General features: G+C 44.2%; 1 protein-coding gene across 1 annotated transcript in view; it reads left to right on the top strand.

Annotated features, from left to right (window-relative positions):
- CHUK (component of inhibitor of nuclear factor kappa B kinase complex) overlaps positions 1 to 22,270 on the top strand; it is a 76,611-nt gene that overhangs the window by 41,834 nt on the left and 12,507 nt on the right. The window contains exons 15-19 of the mRNA XM_045024789.1: positions 4,924 to 5,033; positions 8,619 to 8,668; positions 14,214 to 14,310; positions 15,096 to 15,243; positions 16,082 to 16,218. Coding sequence (XP_044880724.1) covers positions 4,924 to 5,033; positions 8,619 to 8,668; positions 14,214 to 14,310; positions 15,096 to 15,243; positions 16,082 to 16,218 — 542 coding nt within the window. The remainder of the gene's footprint in view (positions 1 to 4,923; positions 5,034 to 8,618; positions 8,669 to 14,213; positions 14,311 to 15,095; positions 15,244 to 16,081; positions 16,219 to 22,270) is intronic.

Raw genomic sequence — 22,270 nt, 5'->3', positions numbered from 1 at the left:
AATTATAGCATTTTTAAAGGAACTGAATCATTGAGTCTGATGAAATACATTCACTTAAATAAATGTTAAATCGTGACTTAATAAACTTAAGCTATAGTGTGTGCCATAGCTGAAGCAGCTGTTCAAGATGCTTCATGTACTGAGCAAAGTAGCAATAACAAAATTACTGTTTCAGCCAGAGGATCTTCCTCAAGAAACAATCCAACTGTCACCATGTTATTCAAATGTAACAATTTATGTCTCCATTGTACTCTTTCTATTGTCTTCTTAGAGTCCATATTAGAAACACAAGATCATGGAAAACTATTATTCATTTCTAGAGTGAGGTGATTTGGGAGTAAATGAGATTTTGTAGTTGTTCCCACTCCCATCCCCCACACAGATATTTTTGGTTTACCAAGCTTGACAGGGAACCAATCACTTAACATCTTACCCCTTTATTTTAAACTTGTCTTGACATCAGAGTAATTGAAATACCTAAACCATCCATTTTGACATCCTCTTTCTAAAGCTCACTTCTCATTATGGAAGCATCTCTTATGATGCAGTTTGTAGCTTCCAAGGCCAGAAGGGACCACTGTGATCATCTAGTCTGACCTCCTGTGTAACACAGGGCACAGGACTTCCCTGAATTAACTCCTGTTTGAGCTAGAGCATCTCTTTTAGAAAAAAATCTAATCTTGATTTTAAAATTTCTGGAGATGGCAAATCCACCACAACCCTTGGTAAGTGTCACGGATGCACAGGTTTGGTGCTACATCCTTAGCTTTTGAACAGTCTCTTGGAGGAACCCCCTTGGTATGGCCAGACCCTCAAGGGGTCTCATTCTTCCTTCAAGGAAGACAATGGAGACTCACTGCATCCTTGACTGGAGGCTCCAGCATTCCTGCTTCACACCATGAATTCTGGTCAGCAAGTCCAACTGAGAAAGACTCCTGGTAGAGACTTGTACGCTCTTCAGGGACTAATGCACCCTAGCCAGTATTTCCAGTGACACCCTAAACAGTGTTTTCAAAACAGAGTAGGATTTATTAGAGATGTGGTGGGTGAGGTAATATCTTTTTCTCAGTCCAGTAAAAGATATTACCTTACCTACGTTATCTCTCTAATATCCTGGGACCGACATGGCTACAACTACCTGGCATACAACAACGTAGGATTTATTAGTCAATTGGAACGCCGTGTTGGAAGTCCTTAGATTAGCAAAGAGAAATAAAGGTTAAAGCACAGTCCATTCAGGTCAGTCTAGAACCATTCACCAGCTGAGCCTAAATTTACTTATGGCCAGTTTATCGCCCTTTGCTCTTGTGCTAACATAGTCCTTTAGCTTAAATAGCTCTTCTCCCTCCCTGGTGTTTACTCCCCTCATGTGTTTATAGAGAGCAATCAGATCCCTTCCCAGCCTTCATTTTGCTAGACTAAGGAAAGCCAAGCTCTTTGTCTCCTCTCATAAGAGAGTCTCTCCATTCCCCTGATCATCCTCACAGCCTTACACTCTACCTCTTGCAGTCTTAATTCATCTTTCTTGAAAATGGGTGACCAGAAATGTATACAATATTCCAGATTCCTTGTATAATGGTATTAATACTTCCCTATCTCTGCTGGAAATACATCACCTTATACGTCCTAGGATCGCCTTTCTTTTTTGTGGCCTTGGTACATTTGTGGCTTATAGTCATCCTGTAGTGATCAGTACACCCAGGTCTTTCTCCTCTGTCATTACCAACTATGAGCTCCCAGTTTATAGCAGAAATTCTTGTTTTTAGCCCCTAAGTACATGACCTTGCATGCTGTACTATTACATGTCATCCCATTTCTATTACTCCAATCCTCTAGGTTATTCAGTTCTTACTGGATAATATTTCATTCCTCCGCTGTGTTGATGCCTCCCAACTTTGTGTCAACAGTGAATTTCATTAGTACATTCCTACTTTTTGTCCCTAGATCACTGATTAAAATATTAAATAAGAACTGTCCCAAGACTGATAGTTGGGAGACTCCACTAATAACTTCCCTCCAGGCACAACCCATTGTCATATCCCTTTTAGCCAGGTCATATTCTCAAATTCCACTAATTTCCCATGGGGAACTGTATCAAATGCTTTACCTGAAATCCAGGTAGATTTGATTGACTGTGTTTTCCTGGTCTAGACAATCATTTATCTTACCTAAGAAAGATATCTGGTTAGTCTTTTGTAAACCCATGTTGCATTTTGTCCTATTTTCCATTTACCTTCATGTCTTTAATCCTTTCGTTAAAGTTTTTGCCCAAGTCTTGCCTGCTATTGAAATCAGACTAACAGGTCTGTAGTTGCCTGGAACCTTTTTTCCTTTTCTTAAACTACTTTTGATATTCTCCAGTCTATATGGTATTGCTATCAATTTACTAGATTTATTAAAAATCCTTGCTGCTGAATTTGTAATGTTGTGTCCCAGTTGCTCTAGTATTCTGGGATGGAGTTTATCCAGTTCCTCCACTTTGAATTTAAAGATGTTACGTTTTTAAATCAAGATTGGATGGCTCTTTCTAGAAGATAAGCTCCAGCTCAACTATGAGATGTGGGTTTAATGCAGGAATTACTGGTCTGTTTTCAGGTCTGTGCTGTGCAGGAGCTCAGACTGGATGATCTAATGGTCCCTTCTAGCCTTAACATCTATGAAACCTTTACTCCACCACAATGTTGTTTTTGCCTTGGAATTCTACTTTTTTTTTTCTCCAAAACAATGAAGCATCACTTCATGTGTTCTAGAAGTAGTTGTGGGCCAGTCAGATAAATATATTGAAGCAGCTTTTACATAGTGCAGTCAGATGGTAGAGGTGATTCCTATATTAGTGTTGCCTAACACTTTGCGTTTTATTTTTTTAAATAAAGTGTGTCTTGTGGAAGTGGGATGTTATATAGAGTCCCGTCCCTTTCCACAAATTGCTCAACCTTTTTTTCTATCAGGGGCCAGTTAGGAAAGGCTCAGTTTAAAGGCTTCAGGTTCTGTCATCCATAATCCTGTTCCTCTGGGTAGGGGGGTTTAAGGTCCTACCTCTGATTTTTCTGGATGTCCATGAGATGCGGAGGATTCCCTCTTGATCGTTGTGCTTGCATGACACAGGAAATGTGTACTTGTTGCTGCTGCCAGCACACTAGCTAAATTATGCTCTTTACTACAGCTTCCCCTGTTGACCATTCTTTGTTCAAGTGTCCAGAACGATTAGAAAATGCTACATCTAGTGTTTCCTCTGGTTCTCCTGACTCAAGGAGGATGCCGATGTGTTTCCTTGGTGTTTTTTCCCCACCAGCCTAGGTATGCTATTGCTATGTCCAGTGTCTGGGTCCTGGCAGATTTAGTTTGATGACTTGGACCTCGAGGTCCATCTCCCAGAGTAATTGGTGGATATTACCTTCTCTGTCTATAGCTATACAGGAAGTCTTCTAATCAGTGCACTCTCAGGATAGCTTTAATGCCAAGTCAGCATCTAACAGAACTTGTCTTTGGGTCATATTGGGTGGCTTGACTCATAGGGCTTAGTCTCAGCACTCTGTTACATGTTCCTGCATTGAACACCCTGAAGATGGAGCAGTGCTTTGATCCAAGTGCTGCCTCCACCTGGATTCTTTTTCTTAAGAATTAAGAAGTTAAGGTTGTCTTGTCAAACTCCACTTGTTTCTCTTAGAAGGATAAGTGACATTTCTATTTTGTCCTCAGGGTTTTTTCACCCAGAGTACTTCTTGGAGCTACTTCCAGGTTTCTTGAACTAGTGTAGTTGCTCTGTATCATCTCTGTCAGGGGACACGTTTCCTTTCTTATGGCCTTAACGTCATACATTTCCAAGGAAACAGATGCAATCACCTGGATGTCAGCAGAACAATCCAATTCCATTTGATTAGGACACAGTCCATCTGGAATTCAGATATCTAATTCATATCCTTGCTGGCAAAATCAAAGACTTAAAAGATTCAAAATGTACCATCTCCTGATGACTCAGTTCAGCTATCCTAAAAGCATTAGGAAAAAAATCTGAACATCTACTAGTCTCAGAGCATGGTCAACTCAGTTTGATTCCACAACCTGGGTAGAAAGAAATAGAACCTCTTATGAGAAGAATTGCAGATCTCTGACAATCAGAGTGTACATTGATCAGATGCATGGAGGTACAACACCTTCTTCCAATGCTGTATTTGGTCTGAGTCCTTCAGTCTGCTATTCTCCCTACTGTATTTCCTCATCTCATCCTGGTCTCTTCCATACCCCCGACTTGAGGAGTAGCAGTATGTTAACCTATCAATCATGACTCCAAACTAGTAGATTCCTTCTACGTGTGAGAACAGACCATTTGGACTTACCACAAGTTTGTCTTCTCCTAACAGAGGAATCACTACAGTGGCATTTTCCTATTCAGGTACATAGTTTATCTATTTATAGCTTTTAAAGTTTTCAAGTTATGGAAGCATCTCAACTTGGACTGTAATACAGTTCCACAGCTTACATATAGGAGCAGTTTCAGCACCAAAATTGAGACTATCTGCAGATTCTGTGGTCTTGTGGCTGTGGTTAACCCAACAATGCTGACTCTAGAGGAATCCTTTGTTATAAGAAGATATGTTTGCTGTTTGTTTGTATTGTCTGTGTCTATCTAAGGTTGTTGAGGGTATTGTACGTTGTGTGAAAATTGGTCTGATTTCCGTAGAACTATATAGCAGCAACTAGTTGATCCTAATGAATGATTATTGTCCCTCAATGACAGCAAGACTCCCACTTTCAGAATGTTGTTAATTCCACTCAGGTTCACTTGTCTATTGAACAAAGTAACTTGGAGAATCTTTGTGTTGATTTTTAAGTATTTCTGCTCCTGAAATTGCTTAATACATGGACTATCACTTTCCAGTAAAAACTTGAGATCTATGGCGAGTTTTATTTTTTTCTCATTAGGCTGGAGATATTGGATACCTAGATGAACAGATTATGGCTCTGCACACAGAGATTGTGGAACTGCAGCGGAGTCCATATGCAAGGCGCCAGGGAGATGTCATGGAGAGTCTGTAAGGAAAAGAGCTATTCTCTCATACTTGTTGAAATAATTTTACATTGTAACAGGTTTTATTTTTATTTATATATATATTTTTAAATTCTCCATTTTGAAGAGGTGAAAGTAAGTGGGGAGGGGAGGGAAAAGTGTGTGTGTGTGTGTGTTTCCTTCAGTGCTTTAGAATTATATGCCAAAACTGCGTGCTTGAGAGAGCTAAGATTTTTCTTGCTTTGTTTTCAGCCCCAAGAAACTTCATTGAGCCATTGTTGTCTGAAAATGACAATATTTTCTCAAACATCATTAAGTGTTTCAGATGTGGTTTTGGAGCAATAATAATATTTAAAAAAAAACTCTTGAAAATCGTTAGTTATATTCCATTTACAGCCTACTTTAAAAGAACATTGGGGTTGCAAAGTGAAGCACTCAAGTTAGGAAGTGCCAACGTAAAGTTTGCACATGCAATCTTAACTTTGTCCCTTTGTGCATATGTATAACCATATAGTCTGTAGTTACTGGATCTGTTATTTCCAAAGAAACTCTGTATTATACAGTGCTCAGTGAATGTGTGCTAACCGAGGTAGGTGTCTTCCTGATCTCTGCTTTATTCACTGTGCATCCCTGAATGATTCCCTACACACTGTCCATCCTGGGCATTCTGGGGCCATATCTGCTTTAAGCTACACTGCTGTCAATTCAGAGTAAGTGCACACATTTCAGTATATTTACTTTGGAGTGAAAGCAGGCAACGGGGGCAGGATGAGGGGTGCTGGATACTCACTGATAGTGGTAGTGGGTCCGAAGCTTGATGTGCAGTCTCCAGCAGTGCCACAGGCCTGATCAAGGCTTCAGCCTGCTGCCTGATATGTTGATGAGCAACTTGTATCGTGAAATTGCTGGCTTGGAATTGGGGTTCAGAGTGGGTGGAGGAAGCCTATTAGAGACAGATAAGGAAAAAAATGTGCTGCTGAGTATGTAACCAATTATCACGTAAACAACAGCTAGAGAGCAAGTGAATGTTTAGAGCCAGGAAATGAGAAGAAAGGATGATCTTGTGGCTAAGGCACTGGACAGAGGCACAGGAGATCTCATTTTTTCCCCCAGCTGTGTCAGATTCCCTGTATGACTTCGGACAAGTCACTGATCTGCTGAATTTCAGGCTTCCACATCTGTTAAATGAGGATAATAATCTTTCCTTCCTCCTACACTGTGCCTTTTGACATTGTGAGGTCTTCAGGGTAGGGACTGTCTATACCTAGCACAAAGGGGCCTCAGTTTTGGCTAGGGCCTCTGGGCACTCCCGTAATACAAATGCTTTTCCCGCTGGTAACTGTAAAACAGGACTTGCCACAGTGAGAGACCTAGATCTACAGGACTGTTGTCCCAGTTACTGTGTGACATCCAATCCAACTGGAAGTGACAGCATGTGATCCTGTACCAAAGGTGGCAAATGCTGCTCTGAAGTACGGTCCTTTTTTATCTGAGTGTTTCATATTAACACCCATCACCATGGTGTCACAACGCTTCCATAGGAACAGCCATTCTTGGCTCACAAGTGTCTGAAAACATACCAAACCAGGTTACTTCTTCAGTTGCAGGGGGATTGCATATCAGGTTCTACTATACCCCTTCCTTGTTGGGGGGTGAGGAGCAAACGGGGTGCCTGGTCCCTTGGTGAGTGAGGGAGGAGGGGAGTGAGGAGCAGGTTGAGTGCTTGGCCCCTTAGAGGTTGGGGGTTATAGGGAGTGAGGAGCAGGCTGGGTGCCTGGTCTCTTGGCAGTTGGGGGCTGGCAGGGGTGAGAAGCAGATGGGGGTATGATGGGGTGGGGATTTTCTCTCCATCCTTGTCTCAGATTTTCTCTCCTCTGTGTATTTATTTTTCAATTACCAGTGCACACCAACAAGCACCAGACTGGGATTAGGGCACAAGAGAGACTGCTGGATCTTCAGACCTGTTTGCACAGCATCTAAAACTTAATTGAGGGAGTTGAATACTAATAAGCTCTCCTCCCCCTACATTACAGGTGCAGTGTAGTGGTCTGCTGTCTGGTTGGGGGTGCCAAGAGGAAGGCGGTCTCTTAGCTATTTCCAGTGCTCTGAGAGCTCAGGTGCATTATCATGGTGTCGTTTTTGACCATGCTCTATTCATGTGTTGGATGTGGTTTGGACATGTGGTTTTCAGCTATGCACATTTGCACAGGTTTTGTCCTCATTTAACTCATGACAAACTGGCAATGGCTGCGTAAGCCCTTGTGATCTTGATAAATCAGCTGTTGTAATTCCCTCTTGTGGGGCTACCACCAAGGCTGATGCATCACTTGCAGCTCATTCAGATTCAGTCACATGACAGCTTGCGAGTTTGAGCTGTTGTGAGCATATTCAGCCTGCACTGTGTTCTTTACATTAGCTGCCTATTAAGTGGCAGATTCAGTCAGTTATCTTTACTGGTTTATAAAGCTCTGAATGGGATTGGCTCACCCACACCACCTGGTGTCTAGGGATTCTACCATCATGCCTGAAGTAGGCCTGCGGTCGAGCCTTGGCTGTGGTGGTCCCCGCAGTGTGGACTTCTCTCCTTCCTGAACTCTGTCCATTTCATCTCCCCATTCAAAAAATACCAAAAACTTTTTTTTCCAGAGGTGTTTTTAAATTACTCCTGCTGTTCTGTTTTTTTTCTTACTGTTTGTTTACCCACCCTGTCTAATTTTGTTGAAGTTGGGGTATATTCTGGTAGTTAACAAGAAAATTCTGTTATGGTTGCTCAGCGACCCCAGCATTTTTATGGAGGAGAGTGCTCTATACATATATTATTATTGGGACAAAGCACAGGACATTTGACTGGAATATGTGATTCCCTTGAAACTCCTCTGGGGGTGAGTAAGGGTAGGTGGGCAAGCTGGCCAGGGAATGGGAGGTTCCAGGTTTATGAATGGTCTGGGTGATGGGAGAAATTAATCTGCTGTGAAAGATTATGCTGAACTTTTTGAAATAGGAAAGTGAGGATTTGTCATGGAGTTGGAAGCTTCCACATGTAGCTGCTTTTGAGTTATTGGAGCTATGCAGAGTAGCAAAACTTACTTTAAAGGGAGAAAGAAATGTACCTTTTTGGTGATCTCTTCCTCATACTCTTCCCAAACGTCCACCATGGAACTGAGAGCAAGCAAGGAAACATGAGTGCAAATGGGGAATTTGTCAGGCAGTTTACAGAAGAAAAGCTAACAAAGTTACTAAAATCAAACTTTCAATGTTTAAATGTTATATAGGAACAAAATCCTGGTAGATTTTATAGAAATAATAAATAATATCTTCAAAATAATTGAAGAAAGCATAGAATTAATGCTATTTAGTCTGAATAACCACAAGGTAAATACAGAATCATGAAGAAAAGGGGACAGCTTTTTAGGAAATGTGGACTTCTATCATGGAATGAATTGACATGGATTCCTAATGTTGAAGGGGCAGGGTATCTATTAGTAACATTTAAAAATTGTCTCCGTCTTAATAAAGACTTGAATATGAAGTCTTTTTACTCTTGAATATTAGATGATCAGTTCCTCTGTGTGTCTGAATACATGTATGAAGTGATTTCTTCTTTTTGCAGTGAACAAAAAGCCATAGAACTATACAAGCAATTAAAACCAAGACCTCCAGGTATGGAACAGGTTTATTCTATGACCTACATAAAACTCAAACCCTGCAAGTAATCTTTGCTTTCAACAGTAAGATCAGATTTTTTTACATTATCATTTGCAGCATGACAGAGGGAATGCTGGGCAGGGAGAGGTGGAGATACACTTAGAATGATGGGGTGGGGAAGTCCTCAGGATCTTGGTGGGAGCTGAGGGGAGTGGTTTGATGGTGTGCTTGTCCAAAGACATAGGTGGTGAGTGGAGGAAATGTCGGCAACGTCTCTAAGTTGTGTAAATAACATCATATATTAGTTTCACTACTGAAAAATTAAATGGCCCGTAAAACGTAACTCATTTAGTGATCCTTTTCATTACACTTTCTTTTATATAGTGTCAGAACTGCCACACCCCTTCACTTTGGCCTGGCCCTGACCAGGTGGGTCTGGGGTAGAGGAGGTAGGTGTCATGATGTATAAATCAGTCCGGTGTTACATAGCATCAGCTATAGGGTAAAAAGTGTTAGGATTCTGGTCTTGTGGTCTAAGGCTTAATTGCTCCAGGGCTATGCATGCTGTTAACCCTTCTCAGTCAGTTACTAAGTTGTTCAGAAAATCATGCAGGTCACCAACCCAGCCTTGTTGCTTAGCTGTTATCTTAGTGTGGAATGATGCCGTCAAAGCCTTCTGTGTTACTTACAGAGCTGTCAGTTTGTCAGGTCACTGTCGCTGGCCAAACCCAAGAAGACACAGAGATGAGAGGGGAGAGAGGAAGAACAGGTGCTCTAATGTGACCGTGGTGTCTTGATGGGCCACACTGAGAGTGCCTCACTCAGGGCAGACTGCAAGAAATAGGGCAGACAATCTCCCAAACTGGTGGTTTATTCTATAATAAGCCCTGGTCTAAGATATGCAACTTCAGCTACACAAAAGTCGATGTATCTTAAGTTGACTTGCCTGGCTGTGAGAGTGGCGGCAAGTCAACCCCTCCCCCATCGACTCCGCTTCTGCCTCTTGCGAGCTGGAGTTCCAGAGTCGATGGGGAGTGTGTTCGGGGATTGATTCAGCTGCATGTAGATGAGACGCAATAAATTGATCCCTACCCGCTGATTTGGTGGGTAGTGAAGACCTGCCCTTAGATTCACCCAGCCAGTAACAAAATAGCTTCTGAAATACCGTGCTGGTTTACAAGAAGCCAAATACAGCCCCTGTTAGGCATTCCAGCCTTTGGCTCCCATCTAGACATCCAAGTCTAAAATAGTGAGGGGTTACTGAAAACCTTATTCACCATAGTTAAGGCCCTACCAATTTCACAGTCCATTTTTGTAAATTTCATGGTCATATTATTTAAAAAATCTTGAATGTTATGGTTTCAGATATTTAAATCTTAAGTTTCATGGTGTTGTAACAAAACATGTATTTGTATTTAGAAATGGCAAAATATAAACGTGAAGCCCTTGAGACTCAGCGTTTCTCAAACTGGGGTCCAGACCTAAAAGGGGATCGCAAGGCTTTTGTGGGGGTGGGTCACGGTGTTGCCACCCTTACTTCTGTGTTACTGCTGGTGACAGCACTGCTTTCAGAGTTAGGCACCTGGCCAACAGCTCCTGCTCTCCAGCCATTCAGCTGGGAAGGCAGCACAGAAGTAAGGGTGGCAATACCATTTTTCACAGCTGTGAATTTAATAGGTCTCTAACCATACTTAAAGTTCTACCAATCCCAAAGGATCAGATGCATTGCCCACCAGGTCAATGAATATTTAGATCTTACTCAAATGCATGCTTACAACCAATCCTTGTTAACTAAATCTAAGTTCTATTAATAAAAGGAAAAAGAAAGAAGAGAGAAATATGGTTAAGAGTTCAATATACATACAAATGTGTGTAAAGTTCTTAGGTCAGCTTTGTAGTCGAGATGGTGAGGCTGTTGATTTGTAAGTCTTTCTGGAATCAGTATAAAAGGTTACAGTCCAATAGGTAGTCTAGGTATAGAGTCTGTTCAAGTTCTTCCATGAGAATTTCAGGGTAAACCTGGAGACCTCAGTCTTATGGCTTAGATCTTCCCTGTTAAAGTTTAAGCAGACCTGAGATGAAAAGGATCAGGCCCAAAGTTTCCTTTATAGTTGAAGCAGGCAGGACACTGACAGGTAACTCTACCCCATGGGCTTTCATGAAAGTGAGCTGACAGTTTGTGATCTCTATTCAGTGGGTCCTTTCACAGACAATACTTAGTTCATAGGTGGTTTACTATGTGGAATTACAAGCTTTGAGAAGAGATGAGGACAATAATATTATTACACCACCAGTCCCATCTAAATGATGATATCCCCTTTTGATCTCTGAATCAATAGAATACAGTAATGAAGCATTATAAGATAGGAGCAGGATTTAGCAATTACATGCTAATTAGATCACATTGTTAGATTTCTACTGGGATGCAGGCAAACAGACACATTTAGCACTTACTCTTTGATTCTTGAACCATACAGGCAGAAAGTTAGATATTCTAGTCTACTTAACATGGCTTTGATAATTATCTACAAGGAATGGCCCTGAGTGTTACAGACACAGAGAGGAGAGAGGAAGAACAAATGCTCTTTTTGTGAACTGGTGATGAGGGTGGTAGTTACTGTGAGCCTCCTGCTGGAGTCACATCTCTTCCCCTGAGTAGGGGAGTCCTGGCCCTGGTTAGAAGGTTGGGCTGGAGCTGGTGGATGAAGTTTCTCCCTCTCCCTGTGCCAAGGGCCACTAGGACAATGTCAGGGGAGCAGGCAAAAGCCACACCTCGGTCTGGTTAGGTAACCCTGAGAAACACCATGGCCTGAGGCTGATGGGGCTCCAGGCTTTGTAGAACCAGGACTTGATGCAGAAAGCAAAAGTCAGATATGGAACAAACAAAATGACCAAAAAGCAGTTGAGCCACACCCTGTCCCTCCAATTACCCTAAATTTTATGCTTCAGTTCATGGAAACTGATCAGCCATCCTCCCAGAGCTTCTCTGAGGTCTCTTTAACCCATGTGTATGGAATTGTTGAGCAAGATCACCATGATGCACACTGCTGTCCTAAAACCACACCAAGAGATCAGCCTTTGTAACAGGGTCCTATATGGTGGAGGTGGTCCTACTGCAGTAGTACCCTAGAGTTCCCAGTCAGGAATGAGGGCCCCATTGTGCTGGTCACTGGAATAATAGGAAAAACAAAGGCAGCTTTTGCCCCCCGAGAAGCTCACACTCTAGTAGGAGATGGAACAGATGGATAAACAGTCACGTCCTTCTTAGCATTGCTCTGGTTCAGTGATTTTTTTTTGGCTTTTTCTCAAAGGTCTAGAAAAATAGCTCATAGGCCTTAAATCCATTAGTCTCTCTGTGGTAATAGGTAATAAAGGTAGCCAGTCCTTTGTCTGATTCCACTTCCATGACCTAGTCAAATGTATGTCTGCACCAGCTCTGATCAAGCTAGCATGCAAAAAATAAGTGTAGCAATGACTCCATAAGTGATGGGAGGGGCTAGGCACCTGTGTATATACCTATGGCTTAGACAGGCACATACTCAGATGGCTAGCTGCCCCACCACCACTTACAGCTGTGCTTCTATTTTTAGCTCTCTAGCTAAATGAGAGCTCTAGCACAGGTATGCCTCTGAGTTGGAAGTTACACCTCTAGCTCAAAAATAAGATGGATTTTAGGGAGTGCTGTGGTGGAGGCCTGGAGTGGGAGTGCTGTGGGGATTATCACAACTTGTGCACATTTACACACTTCATTCACTAGTTTGTTACATTTATTATTTTGGGGGTTTGCAAACATTTATCAAGTGTTTCCTGTTTACTTAATAATTGTATCCTGGGCTAAACAAACTCTCAAAAAGAAAGTCCAAGTCATGTTAGTCCCAGATTTCCATTATTACTGCATTGATGAGTCTCAAGTTAGTGCTATACTGAAATGCTCCCTCTACCTTTTGATTCATGCACTCTTATGAGTATTCTATGCCCAATGTCCTTGCAATTCCTCATCCTCATGCCCACAATAAACATGGTCACCTTCTGGCATCTTCCCTACCTTGCCATTGCATCTAACGTTCTTAATCATGCCCTCTGCTCCTCCGTCCCCACTTCTTAAATTACACTGGCTGGTGTCATGGTAGGGAGGGTGGCAGAAATTCAGATGGTCCTGAATAGTATGACTAGGGTACTATAAGGGCAGTCAGAGGCGGGATTTTTGCATAGTTGTGTGATGGGTAAATAGCCGAAGTCATTATGGAAATTAGTGCTCGGGCAGAGTGCTTGGAATTGTATAATGTGTGGAGAGATGGGTGATTAGTGTCAGCTCCCCTGTGCTCTGACTGGCTCATGATTGATGTGTAGTATAACTGCGTGCACTGGAGAAGGATTTTTGATTTAGTAGACTTAACCCCTTCTTTTTTAATCGGGTCATAAATGATCTGGGAAAAGGGCAAAATTTGCAGATACAAAACTACTTAAGGTAGTTAAATCCCAAGCAGACTGTGAAGAGCTACAAAAGGATCTCTCAAAACTAGGTGACGGCAACAAAATAGCAGATGAAATTCAGTGTTTATAAATGCAAAGTAATACACATTGGAAAACATAATCCCAACTATACATATAAAATGATGGAGTCTAAATTAGCTGTTGCCACTCAAGAAAGAGATCTTGCAGTCATTGTGGATAGTTCTCTGAAAACATCCACTCAATGTGTAGCAGCAATCAAAAAAGCAAATGATGTTGGGAATCATTAAGAAAGGGATAGATCATAAGACAGAAAATATCATATTGCCTCTATATATAAATCCATGATATGCCCCCATCTTGAATATTGTGGGCAGATGTGGTCACCCCATCTCAAAAAAGATGTACTGGAATTGGAAAAGGTTCACAAAAAGGCAACAAAAATTATTAGGGGTATGGAACGGCTTCCATATGAGGAGAGATTAATAAGACTGGGACTTTTCAGCTTGGAAAAGAGACGACTAAGGAGGGATATGATAGAGATCTATAAAATCATGACTAGTGTGGAGAAAGTAAATAAGGAAGGGTTATTTACTCCTCATAACACAAGAACTAGGGGTCACCAAATGAAATGAATAGGCTGCAGGTTTAAAATGAACAAAAGGAAGTATTTTTTTCACACAACGCATAGTCAACCTGTGGAACTACTTGCCAGAAAATGTTGTGAAGGCCAAGATTATAACAGGGTTCAAAAAAGAACTAGATACGTTCATGGATGAAAGGTCCATCAATGGCTATCAGCCAGAGAGGGCAGGGATGGTGTCTCTAGCCTGTTTGCCAGAATCTGGGAATGGGTGATGGGATGAATCACTGATGATCACCTGTTAATTCCCTCTGGGGCACCTGATATTGGCCACTGTTGGAAGACAGGATACTGGGCTAGATGGACCTTCAGTCTGACCCCGTATAGCTGTTCCTGTATTGTTATGTAGGTCTCTTTTTCTTTGGCAGAGCTTGTTAGGAGAACTCCTTCTTTGACTTGTGGGTTTGTGTCTGAAATGTTTGCTGAGGAGCACTATGCTAACCAGACAATTGGTGTCCCTTCCAGATCACGCCTACAGTGACAGCACTGACATGGTGAAGATTATTGTGCAGACTGTGCAGAGCCAGGATCGAGTTCTCAAGGAGCTCTTTGGACACCTTAGGTACCAGAAAAGCTTTCCTTTCTGGAGGAAAACAGAGACAAGATGCAGCTTCTGTCATTCTGGGCTGGAGACCTTTTAACATACTAATTCTGTTGGGGAGCAGAGAGAGCCCTTGCATTCATATTCCAAGAACAAAAACTTCAATCAGAGACAGTTCAGATTGCTGAAGGGCATATTCCCTTCACTGTCCCTAAACCTTCAAAGCTAGTAAAGGGGGGAAGATCTGTCTTAGACCTTGTTATACATCCCCCTCAAATTTTCTGTTGTCAGTGGGGCATTGCAGCCCCCCCACCAAGAATTGCTTTCCCCTTCAAGGACATGCAGACACTCTATACTCACATTCATCTGACTTATACTGTAACACAACCCCTTAACGCTTTCCCTAAAAGCATTTCACATCTCCTCTGGGAACATTCCCTCAAGTGAGTTCCATGTACATATATGACTGTTGCTGAGGTGGAGGGGTCCATGGCAGGAGGTTTCTTTGTGAAGAAAGACTAAAATACTGAAAATTCTAAGTCCTGAAGCCTTCTTGCATTGAACTTTTTGTGCTGTGTACCTTGATCATTAGATCCGAAGGCTTCTAGGAGCCACCATGGTCCCAAAGAATCTTTCAGTTGTGCATCTGTGCCTTCAGCTATCAATGTAAATGCTGAGGGACAAGTACATGTTTACCCAGTTTTTCCTTAAATAGCAAGATGTAAAATCAGTGCAGCCACATTGACTCTGCCAAAGCCTGTGCCCCATTGAATGGAAAAGTGATTGTGATTTCTCCTTTGTTACAGCAAGCTGTTAGGCTGTAAACAGAAGATTATTGATTTACTTCCAAAGATTGAAGTGGCTCTGAATAACATTAAGGAGGCTGACAGTTCGGTGATGCAGATGCAGGGAAAAAGGCAGAGGGAGATCTGGCATTTGCTGAAAATTGCTTGTGTAAGTGACTTTAGGATTGAAGTCCCTAAACGCTAACAATAACCTCTTTAGCCAGGCAGTGTGTGACCTGTCAGATCTGTGATAGTTGGTAAAGTGTTGTGGAAGATTTGAAGCACTGTGTGCTGAGTATATACAGAAATTGTTCTGTGGCTTATGCATGCTGTGTATTATTTCTTACAGTGGCACTTAGAGGCCCCAGCCAGAATCAGGGCCCTGTTTTGCTGGGTACTGCACAGACACACACAGAGACAGTTGCTACCCTGAAGAACTTAGTCTAAATAGCCAAAACAAGGGAAAAGCCTGCTGTGGAGTAGCACATCTGCTTCCTACATTACTGCTGTTGTGCTGTGGAAGCAAAGACAGACGGTGTGGCTGGAGCACCAGTCATATTAGTTTGAGTCTGTCTCTGCTACCCCAGGCTACCCTCTCAGGTCCTGGGGAAGTGAAAGCTTTGCATCTCCTGGCCACTTGCCAGTTCAGTTCTGAAACCATATACAGCTCTCCCCAGCCTGGAGGGTTACTGTAGTGCATGGGCTTGGGAGGGCGAGTGCCATAGGTGACTTCAGCTTAAAATATACCGTATGTGCAATTTGGGTGAGTTACTGTGGATGTGACAACCTTAAACACTGGCAATTCATTACCTCTGGGGCTTCAATTTGTTAGCTTGATGTTTCATTGCCATAGCTTTTGCATTAATGTATATTTATCTTGAATGATGCTTATAATGCACTAATTGCAGGTCTCTTGGCTTGGCAGTGTAAACCCAAATGAAGCAGGACTAAAATCTGTGTCCATCCACTGAATATGTGCAATGAAAATAATTCTGCTTTTATTCTAGACTCAGAGTTCTGCTCGATCTCTTGTGAGTTCCAGCATCGAAAGTGCAGCCACCTCTTCAACTGCTACATGGCTCCCGCCAAACTTCTCTGGCAACATACCCCATCCCCTCTCTTCTATGACCGCTCCTAGAGATGGGTAAGAGCCAAGGAGGGGAGGTTAAGACCAGTCTCCTTCTTTTCTGAAGAGTATACCTATTTTATATGCAAGAGCTCTGAAAGCTTGCGCTCCCTCACCGAGTTGTAGTGTAGACAGGCTCCAACTGTGATACATTAGGACGTTGGACTTCTTGAAAAGCACACAGCTTGTGTGCTGCCTGGTATGTTTTGGTAGAGTAATTGTGACTTTAGAGGTACCATTGTGATGGCCATGGTGTAAGAACCAGAATAGAATAAGGCTGGCCTATGAAACACTGTGAATCACAATCCGCCCTCTCTTCTTGCCCAAGTCCTCTTGCTGGCTGCCTGGCCTGTTGTTAATCCTGATTAAAGCTGACCACATTTGGTGTCCATTGCAGCTGCAGTAGCCTGAATCATCTTCAGTTCAAGTGGACTCTGGTTGTTCAGTTTCTCTTGACTGATCTGGAGCTGGGGTCACTGAGGTTGCCTGGGCTCAGGGCAGCAATTAGCCTGTGATCTTGCGCTCCCATTCAGTTGAGTGTTGGTGCTTTTTCTGAGTATGTGGAAGGATAGAGTCCTAACAGGTCTTGTATGTTACAACCATACTGAATATCAGAATCAGAAACTAGGCTGAAGTCTTGTTCTTTTATGAAACTTGCTGGCCCCAATTGCTGCTCTTGTGATGCTATGGGGGTGCAACCAGACTAGCAAGGGATTCTGGCACTGCCTGCTGCTGTGCTGTGCAGCTTTGGCTTAGAGTCCACATACCAGCAACCTACTCAATGCACAATGATCTCGCCCTGGTTTTCACCAACCTGGTTGCTCCTTGCAGGGGGACACCAACAGCTCTTTCAATTCTGAGTCTCCCCAAAACAGTGTCCAGTTGCTCTCTCGGATACCCAGAAGTTGTATGTGCTGCCCACAAAGAGACAGAACACACACCAACCTGTTAATTTAGCTGAGGACTTCACCTTTCAGTTTAGTACACAGCACTGAGATGGTTTTGTAGTAAAACAAGAGCAAGTTTTATAACAAAGAACACACATTTAAGTGATAAGTAAGAATAGAAGACATAGATGTGGTTACAAGTAAAACAAAATATGCTTTCTAGTGACTAAAACTTAACTTCAGCAAGTTCCCAGAGACTTCAACCCACTTGGCTAAAGGATCCACCTTTTTCAGATTACCAGAGCTCTAGCCTCTTTTGTCTGTCCAGTGATGGATGCCAAAATGGCTTTATGCTGCTGCTTGTATTTTCCAAAGTCTGTTGTCTATTTCAAGAGCTAGTAAGGCTGCCTGGAGTGCAGGCTCCATCCCCTATCATGATAGCCAAGTGGTCTTCCCCTTCGCTCATTTAGCTTGATGGCTTTAACTTTATATGTAGATGTACTTTTCCTCCGAGATATTACCTGGCTCAATTTACCCTGGAGACGCAGGAAAGCTGGTGAAATGACATTTCTTTGTCTAGGACAGGCTGGATTTATGCACTCCTTGCAAAACACCTTCTTCCAGCACACATCTATCGTTCTTTATACGCCACCTACATTGTGAGATAATATTAAAGACCAGCATGTTACTGTTTTGCATATCTTACATGATGCCTTGTAGGTACAGATTATGATAACACTGTGTTGAGGCAATGAATGTCAGGCCTGATGTGAGTTATGGTATGGTATGCCCTCTGCCAGTTGTCCTGGGTCACACCTAACAGCTGTAAAAGTTGTTGGCTTAGCTCAGAGCAGTGTGCTTCTTTGCAGGCATCTTACAATGCCGAGAGCATATCTTTAAATGTGGGTAGCTGCTCTGTCCTATTTGTTGAGTCCGTTGTTGGATCTGCTGAGTCCGTTGTTGGATCTGCTGCACCTGCTGTCTCATCAGAACTAGCTTTTTCTTTACTTAATTTATGTTCAGTGAATCTAGTCAAGTTGTACGCTGGCAGAGGAAAAGCAGTGTGTGCCTCAGAGTTAGGGCACTGAAAGTTGGATCAGGAATTTCTTAAGCTGGGTTTATCTGTGTTAAAAAGATTCATGTGATGTCATTCACACTAGAGCAGGACAAGTTCTTTTCTGTGTTTGGGACATGGCTACTCACTGAGTGGTGCAGACCTTGTTTGCTTGCCCCATTTGGAGTAAGAGAGAAGAATATATTGGCACCAGATATCACCATCTTCATTCTGTCTTCAGAGTGAAGATGCTTGCTAGCAGTCATACAAGTTGCCCAGCACTGACATCTGCTCTATCTGAAGCATCATGAAAGAGAATAAGTCAAAGGGCAGTTCAGAGTTAAAGGCTTGTGTGGGCTCGCTCAGTGGCTGGAGCCTCAGAAGGACCATTGGCCTCCCTCTCCAGACCTCTGTGGAAGGAATCGGTGGGACGTACGTCCTCGGCACTGTGCCTGGAGACCATCCAGGTGGTGGACCCTCTCATGCCGGTGGACACCCAAAGTACTGCACCGGCCTCCTCGCGCTCCCCGTATGAGGTGATTATGGCCCTGCCTCCCTCCGTTCTGCAAGAGCACTTTAGGGCCCACCAAAAACTCTTAAAAAGGGTGGCATCAAGCCTCCACCTCCAAGCAGAGGAGATGGAGGAGCCTTCAAAGACTCTGTTTAATGTGCTGTCCTCCTCGGCACTGGGTAAGGTAGCCTAGCCTCTCCATGAAGGGGTGGCAAAAATTTCAAATGCCTTGTGGCAAACACCGGCCTCATTTGCCCCCCATCTCCAAGAAAGCGGAATGCAAGTATTTTGTACCCGCCAAGGGGCATGAATACTTATACACCCACCCTGCTCCTAACTCCCTGGTGGTTGAGTCGGTCAACCACAGGGAGCGGCAGGGCCAGCCAGCCCCTACCCTGAAAAATAAAGATTCGCGGAGGCTGGACTCTTTTGGAAGGAAAATGTATTCGTCCTCGAGCTTACAGTTACAGGTGGTGAATCACAAAGCTCTCCTGGGCTGGTATGAGTTCAATCTGTGGGGCTCCCTGCCCAAGTTCAAGGACTCCCTCCAGGAGCGCGACAGGAAGGAGTTCAAAGCGCTGGTGGAGGAGGGTACAGCAGCTGCCAGGACAACCCTGCGGGCAGCTTCAGATGCAGCGGCCACGGCCACGCGGTCCATGGCCTTAGCGGTGTCCATGAGAAGGGTGTCGTGGCTCCTGCTCTCTGGACTCTCCAAATGGATACAAAACTGCATGGCCTGAAAAACTCCCGTATGACTCTCCAGACTCTGGGTCTCTATGTTCCAGCTCTGGCTAAACCTAAGTTCAAGCTGCAGCAGATTGCCACTCAGGCCACCCACCCAAAATATGAGACTGCTTATAAGAAGTCATGGGACTATAAGAGGCGCCCACAGAGGCAGTCTCGCCCTGCCCCTCAGCCTGGGTCCTCCAAGGGCAAGCAGGCAGGGAAAAGGTGATTTTGACAGGACGCCCAGGGGCGCCATGCCAGTTCTCATCAGAGATCCACCCCCAATAAAGCTTCCCTTCTCCAATTGGTTGTGTGTTTTCCTCCCAGAGTGGTTGCGGCTGACCTCGGATCAGTGGGTCCTCAACACCATGTCCTGGGGCTACACACTCCAGTTTACTTCCTCCCCGCCCAACCACTCCCTGTCCCTCCCGGGAAACTCCTCGCACGAGGCCCTGCTCGAGCAGGAGGTGGGGCAACTCCTGAGCCTAGGAGCGGTGGAAGTGGTACCTGGGGGGTTAAAAGGCAAGGGGTACTACTCCCACTATTTCCTTCTCCCGAAGGCCAAAGGGGGACTCAGGCCCATCTTGGACCTGCGAGGCCTAAACCAGTACATGGTGAAGCTCAAGTTCCGCATGATCTCCCTGCCCTCCCTCATCCCCTCCCTCGATCCTGGGGCCTGGTACGCCACCCTTGATCTGCAGGACGTGTACTTCCACATTCATATATTCGAGGGGCACAGATGCTTCCTCCGTTTCATGGTGGGACAGGAACACTACCAATTTACGGTCTTCCTGTTTGGCCTGTCCACTGTCTCATGGGTATTCATGAAATGTATGTTGGTGGTGGACTAACTCAGGCACCGGGGGGGTCCAGACCTTCCCCTATCTGGATGACTGGTTGGTCAAGGGCAGCTCCTGGTCGCAGGTGCAGGATCACGTGGCACTTCTTCTGTCCACGTGCATCACTTTGGACTTGTTCGTAAACAACACCAAGTCCACGTTAGACCCGGTTCAACACATAGAGTTTATCGGGGCAGTCCTGGATGCCTCATCGGCCAGAGCCTCCCTCCCACCAGACAGGTTCGAGACCCTGAAGGGGCTCATCGACACAGACACAAGGTTTCTGGTGACAACAGCCAGAGCATGCCTGCAGCTCTTGTGTCATATGTGGATGTGTACGTATGTGGTCCGTCATGTCAGACTCAGGATGAGGCCCCTCCAGCCTCCAGCTCTGGTTGGCCTTGGAGTTCTCCCAGACCAGGGACAGGATGGACAAAGTCCTCACAGTACCTGAACCAGTAATCACCTCCCCGAGAAACATGCTCCAAGGGGTCCCATTCAGGGGCAGGGCCCTGTTGCTGGAACTGGTGTCGAACATGGGATGGGGGGCCCATGTGGGGAACTTCCAGAGGCGACCACAGACCGTGGGTCTGAATCTGACCCTTGATGTTTATGTGGAGGAGCTCAGGGCGGTACGGCTGGCGTGCATGGCCTTCTGCTTGCACCTGGAGGGCTGCGTGTTCAGGGTCCTCACAATCCCTCTGCCGCGAAGCCCTCAAGCTGTGAGACTTCCGTATAGCCCATGACATCTGCCTACAGGCCTTCCATCTGCCGGGCGCCTGGAACGTGCGGGCGGATTGCTTGAGCAGGGACTTCTCCTCTCAGCACGAGTGGTCTCTCCATCGAGAGGTGGTGCACAGACTTTTCCAAGTGTGGGGGAACTCCGCAGGTGGACCTGTTTGCAACTCAGCAGAACCATCGCTTTCCCTGGTTCTGCTCCTGGGGGGAGAAGGTGGGGGGAAAGGGCTGGGATGAGGCGCTATCTCCGATGCCTTCCTTCTGTCCTGGTCAGGCCAGTTTCTCTATGCCTTTCCCCTGTTCCCGCTGATTGGCAAGGTCCTGGAAAAGATAAAGATGGACAAGGCCCGGGTCCCTCAATTGCCCCGGCATGGTCCAGACAGCATTGGTATGGGACCCTCACGGGCCCGGTGGTCACCCCACCGTGGCTGTCCTGCCTGGACCTGCTCTCCTCCACCCCAACTTATTGGTACTCCACCTCACGGTGTGGCTGCTCAGTGGTTAGGAAAGGAGGAAAGGATGTGCTCGGAAGGGGTTCAGCGTGTCCTCCTAGAAAGCAGGCAGCCCTCCATGTGCTGAGCCTACTTGGCAAAATGGTCTGTTTTCCAGATGGGTGAATGAACGGGGCATTTCCCTGGTGGCTGCCCCGATCTGGCGTATCCTGGACTACCTCCTTCACCTTACAGCCCAGGGCCTGGCACCCTTGTCAGTCAAGGTGCACCTGGCAGCCATATCGGCCTTCCATCTGCTGATGCAGTGCCACACGGTATTCTCCCATGCTATGACTGGCCCATTCCTTAAGGCAATGTTTCCCAAACTTACAACAGTTGAGTACCCCTTTTGAGACATTTGTCTTACCGGTGTACCCCTTCTCCGGTGAAGATAATTTTTGGGGGGTTGGGGGGTGGTAGCCACATTTTTATAACACATTCCTAATTTGTTTCATTCTGGATCAAATGTTTATTAGAAATAAATACAAAATTATATTATAGACAGTTGAAACAAAACTTTTAATAGAAATAATAGTTACGTATAGAAATAGTACTAGAAATAATTAAAATAATAGAAGCGAATCAACAGTCTGGCAGAACAGCGTGTGTGTGTGTGTGTGTGTATATATATATATATATATATATATATATATATATATATATATATATATATAATATATATATATATATATATATATATATGAATTTGTATCATTCTGAAATTAAAATACGCTGGTTTGGTTAGGTTAGTGAAGAAAGCACTAGTTTTAATACTTACTATTTCGGTATTGAAAAATTTTCAGTACAAACCAAACCATTCAGTA

Source organism: Mauremys mutica, chromosome 7 (genome assembly GCF_020497125.1).
Source record: "Mauremys mutica isolate MM-2020 ecotype Southern chromosome 7, ASM2049712v1, whole genome shotgun sequence".
Classification (NCBI taxonomy): domain Eukaryota; kingdom Metazoa; phylum Chordata; order Testudines; family Geoemydidae; genus Mauremys; species Mauremys mutica.
The sequence above is the reverse complement of the archived record's forward strand: the minus strand, read 5'-3'. Positions and strand labels throughout refer to the sequence as shown.